At 40.2% G+C, this 8,629-nt stretch overlaps 1 protein-coding gene across 1 annotated transcript; it reads right to left on the bottom strand.

The window, feature by feature from the left end:
- Positions 1-1,180: 1,180 nt before the first annotated feature.
- On the bottom strand, positions 1,181-7,478 carry LOC101478868 (uncharacterized). Its single transcript, XM_014407473.3, has 6 exons — positions 7,382-7,478; positions 3,464-3,505; positions 3,106-3,375; positions 2,775-3,017; positions 1,647-1,867; positions 1,181-1,540 (listed from the first exon to the last, which is right to left on the bottom strand). Exons 1-5 carry the CDS (start codon positions 7,416-7,418, stop codon positions 1,674-1,676), a joined length of 786 nt encoding a protein of 261 aa, XP_014262959.2. The 5' UTR covers positions 7,419-7,478; the 3' UTR covers positions 1,181-1,540; positions 1,647-1,673.
- Between the last annotated feature and the right edge of the window lie 1,151 nt (positions 7,479-8,629).

The raw sequence follows: 8,629 nt of genomic DNA, 5'->3' as shown, positions 1-8,629 counted from the left end.
TAACTTTTTTTTTTTTTAAACATTTATTTATTGGTTTTAACCGGTTTTACATGGTGCACTGTGAACATTACAAAAAAATAATAAAAAAATAAAAAAAATTACAACAACAGAAACAACATAGTAATAGAAACAAAAACAAAGCAAACCATAACAGAAGGGAAGGACAGATATACAAAGCAAGTTAGAGTTTAAGGCTGTTAAAGCCACAGTGTGCACGCTGCAGTTCTCCAGAATTTTGACCATATAGCCCAAAACTTGTCCAGTTTATTTCTTAATGTATAAGTTATTTTCTCCATAGATAGTATAGATGTCAGTCCATTAAGCCATTGAGATACTCCACATATTTTTTGATTTTTCCAACACATAGCAATACAGCGCTTGGCTTCCAAAAGTCCAGTCGTTAACAGAGCTCTATTGTTTGCAGCAGGTACAAAATTATTCGGGTATATGTATTTAAAGTACATATTTTAGGATGAAGTGGAATCACATCACCAATAATTTGACTCAACAGATTTATTACCTTTTCCCAAAAGATTTTCACATGTGGACACTCCCATATGCAGTGACCCTGTCCACCCCACATTTAATACAGGTGTCTGGGGGTTTGAATTGAAATATTTTTTTTGACAACATTTTTGACAGTGTAAGATATTGTCTTGTTAACCATTTATATTGAAGTAGTCGTGATTGCACATTAATTGTGTGACTCTGGGCCAAGGAGCATGATTTATACCACTTGTCATAAGATATATCCATTTGCAAATCATTCCTCCGAGCCTCTAACATAGACTGTGTTGATTCTTTGGAATTTTTCATAAATAATTTATACAACGCAGAAACTCGGCCTCTCCCATTTAGATGCTTTATAACTGAGGAGTAGGGGGGGGATTTCTAAGCTGTCACCTTGTGTGGTTGAGATAAAAATTTCTTAATTGAAGAAATCATATTTTACCTTTAAAACATTTTACAGCAAACATGATGGTGAGCTGAGGCAGTGTGGGCGTGGCCAGTGGCTGGATTAACATCCATTTAACAGTCTTAATCACATATCATCCCACTGATGAGCAGGAACATCTTCTGTTTTTTCTACTGACTGCCACCCTGTCATGGTGCTGTGCTTGGCGACCAGCTGTTCTCCAGCAGTCTTGAACAAAGACTCAGACATTAATGTGTTTGTGGTGAGAAACTTTAATAGTTTATTATTACAATGCAAAACCTGTGTAATACACACACAGTCACAGCTGTCATGTCTGAAAATACAAGTCATTGCAGAGCTGCAGGAAAACCTTTAAACGTCCCAAAATATTTTACTTAAAAGCATTTAAAAAAACCCACGAAGTGCTGCATAATAAGACCAAACATGTAAAATCCCAGGCCGACAGTAAAGATACAACAGCAAAGCTGACACTCTGAAGACACACCCCCTGCTTTTATACTGGTTACTGGAGCTTCAGGAGGGGCCAATGATGTCACAGAACAGCAGCCAATCAGAGACAGTAGGAGGAAGGTCGTCCATAAGGCAGAGTGCGTCCTCACTTTCCTGTTCAGAGACAAACATCAGTGATTTCAGCTCGAAGCTGGTGAACTTTGACCTTCCCTAACACACACATGTATGTGCTCTGTGACTCAGCTGACACACTTCTTACCTTTTAGCTTCCTCCAAAGGAGCAGAACTAATACCAGAACCAGGCACGGACAAAATCGCCATAGGTTAGGGACCAGGTGTAGTCGAACTCGACCTCCTCATCTTCCTCTATTGATTTACTGTTAGCAGGAGGGATTTTTTTCTTGGTAGTTTGGGGGCTTGAAGTACTGGGAGCATGAGTGGTTGTTTTAGGGGTAGTAGGAGGAGGATCTGTGGGAGGATCTGCAGGAACAATGACAAAGATGGTTCAGTCAGTTTATTATCTGGTCAGCTCATCAGTTCCAGTAGTCTGTGGAAGCTTCCTCACTGAAAGACAGAGCTGTCTGAATTCTTGAAAGACTAAAGAAAGGATCTTCAGGTTACACTGAGGATACACTGAGACTGTCTGTCATGAAAGTCTTTATTTATGGACTTTATCAGGCACAGGATGGAGAGGAGTGCAGTGATGGTCTGGGCGTACCCATCTTCTTCTCTCATATTCATCCCAAGACCGCAGACAGAAATCAGCATTATAGAATAAACGAGTTAGATCAGGATCAACTGCAGACGATTGGATCGAGGGATTCTGCCTATCCTGAGTCCTCTCCTGTACTGTCCTCACACACATGACTGCAAGCCTGCCTACAATACCAATGGACAGGTGTGTCAACTGTGGTGGGCCCGATCAGCAGAGGAGATGGTCTCATTCCAAACAGACTCCCTGCATCTTTCACAGCAGCTATAAGATGTGCTTTTCTCTGCGGTTAAACCTTAGTGACTCACATTTGTGTGATTCATTCAAATATTCTCCTCTTGAAAGAGAAACATGGGCCTGAAAAGAAACTAATGTTCACATCTGTCAGTCACAACCTGACACTGAGTCTCTTTAGTAAATCCAGCAGAGTTTTAAAGTCAAATAGAGGTTTTGTGCCACCACAGTGAAGATGGACTTCTTTGTTCCTTCTTTAATATTCCAACCTTTGTAATGATGGGATAATTTTCTCTGGCTGCTCTGTTTATGTGACCTGAATACATTAAGAGAACATGTATCGATAAAGTAAGATATAACCTACCACCTTTCATTGATCTCTATGACATTTCTACTAAAGTCCAGGAAAAGAGGTTGAATAAGAAAGATCATTGCACTGACCTCTGACTGTCAGCCTGCTTTTAGGAGTATGTGGATGATCCTCAGTGGAGCACGAGTAGAGACCTTCATCAGACTTCTGAACATTAGTGAGGGTCAACGTTCCTTCAAGATCAGATCCAATCATGTCCCCATCTTTATAGAAATAAGACTTCCTCGGTTCACCGTCTCTGCTTTCACAGAGCAGAGTCACATTACTTCCTGTCCACACAGGAGATGAAGGGATGTCCAGGATCAGGGAACCAGCTGACCAACAGAGACACAAACAGAGTGATACAGAGACAGACTTCCACCAACACACAGAGTCATACAGACACAGCTGGAACATCTGTACCTGAAACAATGATGTTGACTTCATCACTACGCTGCCCAGATGAGCTTTCACAGAAGTAAGCTCCATCAGAGGGGTTACGCAACTTGAGTTGACACAGAGAATTTTTAAGAACAAGGCCTTCAGCTGCCCCACACCTCTCAGTGACTCCTCCTCTGGTCCTCTTCACTGTCCATCCATCAACTCTTTGTTCATCATCATCATCACAAGACAGAATCGCTAGAGCACCACCACTGAAGAACTGCTTGTGATCTGGAGTTACACTCAGAGAGACTGAAGGGCAGACAGATACACAGACAGACTAAATGTATTTGTGTTCTTGTTGGAGTCTCACTGATGGTTTTCACTTCCATCTACTCACCTCCAGAAACAGTCAGTGCAGAGAGATGCAGCACACACACACCTGCAACAGGAGGACAGAGGTCACTGAAGGTCAGAGGTCACTGAGGGTCAGAGAAAGTGTGACTGTGTACTACAGGGGTGGGGAACTCCAAGCCTTGTGTTCTGCAGGTTTCACATGTGTCCTTGATCTAACACAGCTGATTTAAATAGCTAAAACATCCTCAACATGTCTTGAAGTTCTCCAGAGGCCTGGTAATAAAATAATCATTGGAGTCAGGTGTGTTGACCCAGGGTGAGATATAAAACCTGCAGATATCAAACCTGAGATATCAAACTCCAGGCCCTCGAGGCCTGGAGTTTGACACCCCTGGTGTACGAGCTTCATTCTCTTAAATCCTACATGATTCCTCAACAGAGGTTGGCATTACCAAAGTAAAATTACTTCGTTACTGTAATTAAGTGCACTCGGGTAAAAGTGGGCGGGGCAATAAGTCACACTACTTCAGCATCTAGCTAGCCCTGCTGAAGAGGAGCGAGCATAAAGGGATTAACAGTTTATTATAAGTCAGGTCATTTCAAATGCAGCGTTTCTATGAGCACAACAAACATCAGCAAACACACAAACTGTTTGTGTGCAGTTTGTCTCACAGTGTGTTACAGTTAAAGGTCCAGCTGCTGTATTTCAAAGAGAGGAAAGAAAGAGAGCTAACATCACTCAGAGATGGAGAAAGATAAGAAGATAAGAAAGAAGCACATGAGAGGATGTAGAGAGCTTAGATTTAAGGGAAGGACTTATGCTCCACACTCCATCCATGGAGTGTTGTGTGCTCTGTCTGGATGGGTAAGGCAAGCAGTGCTTTAATCTACATATGGGGCGACCGTGACTCAAGGGGTTGGGAAGCGTATCTGTAACTGGAAGGTTGCCGGTTTGATCCCCCTCTCTCTGTCCTGGTCGTTGAGTCCTTGGGGAAGACACTTCACCTGCTGCCTACTGGTGTTGGCCAGAGGGGCCGATGGCGCGATATGGCAGCCTCGCTTCTGTCAGTCTGCACCAGGACAGCTGTGGCTAAAACTGTAGCCACCACCAGTGAATGAATAGTGGAATTGTAAAGTGCCTTGGGTGCCTAGAAAAGCGCCATATAAATGCAATCCATTATTATTATTATTAAATCTGAAAAGACATTAGACATAAAATGGACCATCATAATCTCCTGTCATCACAGACAGCGCCATCATAAAGCTGCTCATCTCTTAGTGAACAGGCATGGTGACAGATTAGATTCCTCTTGGCCAACATGATGATGATGTAGAGCAGATAGCATTTGAAAAGGGTGTTAGTTTATAATTTCAATCATTATTGGTGATACAGCAGATATTTACCCAACTACAGAAGTGATAATATTTTAGTTCAGTTCATTTTTATTTCAAACACATACATTCACCAACATTTCATAATATCATCCCATGCAGTTGTTTGAAAGGGAGTAGTCAGAAGTATATACTTATTTAACTCTGACCCCTTAGGTTGACATCTTAATCATTTCTTCATCATTCTATCTAAACACACACACACACACACAATTGTTTTCTCATATTCAAGTAAAAATATATTTAGATTTACTGATTTGCAAAAGAAAATAAACATCACTTTGACTACTGTGTTGGGTTACTTGCATTTTCTTCATTCTTATACTTATTTAAAATTTATTTTTTGAGTTTAGAGGGAAGTGGAATTGAGAAATACAAAGAGGAAGAACAACTTTGAAAAGGATGTCTATTTCAGCAGCGGGAGTTAAATTCTAGAATGAGTTAAAAGAAGAAATAAAGGTCAGTAGTGATATAAACCTTTCCTTGCCTTATATATTATTTGCACTGTTTTAAACTTCACCAGATCCTGGAATTTTGTAGCTTGCGTCTTAATAAAGAGTACGTTTGTGTGAGCCCTATACCCCTCCTGATTTATTAATCTAATAGCCCTTTTCTGCATTATGATTATAGTCTGAATATTACTTTTATATGTATTTCCCCAAACCTCTACACAATAACTCATATATGGTATTAGTAAAGCATAATATAGCATGTACAATGCTTTCCTATCCAGAAATTGTTTTGTTCCCCGAGACAGCAATGCCCCGAGCTAACTTTACCCTCACATAAGTGATGTGTGATTTCCAACAGGCCTTATGACCAATGATCACACCAAGAAATGTTATGGTATTAACCCTTTCTAGATATACATTATCAACACAAATTTCAATGTTAATGTTTTCTTATAATTTCCAAATAACATAAATTTTGTTTTATTTAAATTTAATGACATTTTCTTTTTATCTAACCCCTTCTTTAATGTGTTTAACTCCTGTGTGATCACGTCCAAAACCTCTTGCAATTCCACACCTCAACAAAGTATATTGGTATCATCTGCAAATATTTTAGTAACTTCGATATTTTACAAATATCATTTATATACACAATAAATATTTTTGGACCCAATACTGATCCTTGAGGTACTCCACATTCAATATCCACCAGTTTAGATTTAAACTCGTTTATTTCTACATATTGCTGTCGATCCATCACATAGCTTTTTATCCAATCCAATACTACACCCCTAAACCCACATTTTTCCAGTTTGATTATTAGAATTTCGTTACCCAGGGTAGCCATTAACCTATCTCTAATAATCGACTAAGCACCACAGGCCTTCAAGCTGGCTGTAGTTAAACCTTTACTCTCTAGACCAGCGGTCCCCAACCTTTTTTGAGCCACGGAGCGGTTTCTGTCCAACAATGTTTTTACGGGCCACCCTTTAAGGTGTTGCGGATAAATACAACAAAATAAAACCAGTACCAGTACCTAAAATAGAAGATTTGGTCATAACACACGGGAAAAGGCCCATGGAAACCGAGTTACTGATAAAAATGATAAAAATATAGAGATAAAAACCCTGAAAACCATAAATTTCAAACCTGAGCCTCAACTCTCGAAGCTGGTATCAGTCTGTGGCCCGGGGGTTGGGGACCGCTGCTCTAGAGCCTTAGCCAATTATACGCCAGTATCCAACCTTCCTTTTATATCAAAGAGTAGTTGTCACACAGCTAACAGATCATCTGCAGAGGAATGGCTTATTTGAAGAGTTTCAGTCAGGTTTCATCACAGCACAGAAACAGCTTTAGTGAAGGTTACAAATGATCTTATCTGATAGTGGACTCATGTCAGTGTTTTGAACAGGTTATAAAACAAGAGTGTAAGAACAGTTTCATGGTGTAAGATGCCAGTTTTGACAAGTACAGACTAGTGGAGAGTCGTCTGGATTAGCAGTGTAACGGTCTCATCCTTCTCTTTCTCTTTCTGTGTCCTTTACATTAGAAACTGTCAATCCCACCCCCGCATCACCCTGACTTGTATCATGAACAGGCTTGTGTCCACATGAACGTGCAGACTTTCCACTGGAAAAACGAAAAAAAAACAGTCTTTTTACATAAAATGCACAAAATCGATCTCCAGCACCGTCGCAGGAAGGTGCTGATCAATAAAGCCTGCAAACGGTAACAAAGCACATGTAGCCAAATAAAGGCACACAGCTCTGATGCATAAAGACTTTATAAAAAAGCAGAGTTCATGACAACCTTCTCTCTTTAAGAAGTTTTTCCAAACTCTGTGCTCACTGCTCTAAACGAGCATTTACATGTGGATGAGCTCAAAGTTTGCAGACTCTCTAACAGAGTTTAGAGTTATTAACACACACTCTGATCCAGGTAAGAAACCCAGAGGAACAAACCTGCTGTCCACCACACCTGTGGTATTTTAGAAACTTTCACAAAGTCCAAGCAGACAGAGGCTGAACATAAACCCTGCAAACATCTGTGTGTGTTTGTGTAAAGGAGACACACACACTGAAGGAGCTGCTTTTTCAGTGTGTGTTGGAAATTCTTACCGTGCAGCAGGATCACAGACAGCAGCCTCATTTTCATCCTCACAGTCCCGTTACAGAGCTCCTCACTGCCTCGGACCTCACCCTCCTCTCAGGAGACTCTCAACAGGAAGCTGTAGCACTCTGACAGGAGGCACCTCCACAATAAAAGCTGTCCTAGACAAACACCTGTGCCAGTCGCGTCCTGATCATGTGTTTCAGACACGTACAAGTTAACCAGTATCCAGCATCATGCTCAGACAGCACAGGCCTCCCAACCACAGCCAACACTGGATTAGTCTTCAAGTTTTCTTTCTGTTGTTGTAATACTGTATTCACCTTACAATATGGCACAATATCAATAAAATGGAGGGTGGAGTGAAAATGACTGGACAAGTTTACAGTGATGTGATCAAGATGGTTCAACATGAGCCGTTCTTAAACTTTGCTGGAAGAAAGTGAGGAGAGAAACAAAGACCTTTGATTGGACAGTGAGTCAGAACTCAAACTGGGAGAGGTCAGCATCAGCAGTGTTGGCCAAGTTACTTTCAAAAAGTAATTAGTTATACTTAGTAGTTACTTCTTTAACAAAGTAACTGAGTTACAATATTTTAAAAGTAACTAATTACTAGGAAAAGTAACTATTGCGTTTCTTAAAAAATAACTTTAACCCTCTGAGGTCCAGGGTATAATGAGCCGTTTTTGACTGCTTTTGATGTTTCCTCTACATTTCAACTTTAAAAACTATTTACTTTGCCTTGTTTGGTATCATTCTTTTCAGCACAACCTCACATGTCTGAATTTACTGTTATTACTTCATTGGTATAATAACACAATTGATCTAAAATCAGACAAAAAAAAAACTCTGCGTAGAAAAAAGTTTGTTTTTTTACGGTAACAAGCTCAAACACATTTAATGAATTTTATTTTATTTTCAACTTGAAATTCAAATATAAATTGTAGATTATAAAAACCTTAGTTATTTTCTAGCTATTTAGCTATTTACCTAAAAATGCAGCTGTTGTGGAAGTTTTCCATTAAATAAAGCCTGCAGACGAGCGGTAGCTAACATTCTTTAATCAAAACACACAAAGAATAGACAACCAAGCTTGTGGAGCGCCTACATGACCGCAGGGCAGGTCAGCAGAGTTTCCCTGAGCCTAGCATGGCTCTCAGTTAAATACTTTCTTCAGGAACAAAAGGCAGTACACAGCTGTTTCACACCTTCAGGTTCACACTTCCTTGCTGCCTCCCAGAGTCCTCGAAGAGACA

This window comes from Maylandia zebra, unplaced genomic scaffold (assembly GCF_041146795.1).
Source record: "Maylandia zebra isolate NMK-2024a unplaced genomic scaffold, Mzebra_GT3a scaffold01, whole genome shotgun sequence".
Taxonomy (NCBI): Eukaryota; Metazoa; Chordata; class Actinopteri; order Cichliformes; family Cichlidae; genus Maylandia; species Maylandia zebra.
The sequence above is the reverse complement of the archived record's forward strand: the minus strand, read 5'-3'. Positions and strand labels throughout refer to the sequence as shown.

Coding starts and splice junctions, on each gene's coding strand:
- LOC101478868 (XM_014407473.3), bottom strand. CDS start 7,418: ATGAAAATGAGGCTGCTGTCTGTGATCCTGCTGCACG. Junction 3,018..3,105: donor AGTCAACATCATTGTTTCAG/GTACAGATGTTC, acceptor TCTGTTGGTCAG/CTGGTTCCCTGATCCTGGAC. Junction 1,868..2,774: donor AAGCAGGCTGACAGTCAGAG/GTCAGTGCAATG, acceptor TTGTTCCTGCAG/ATCCTCCCACAGATCCTCCT.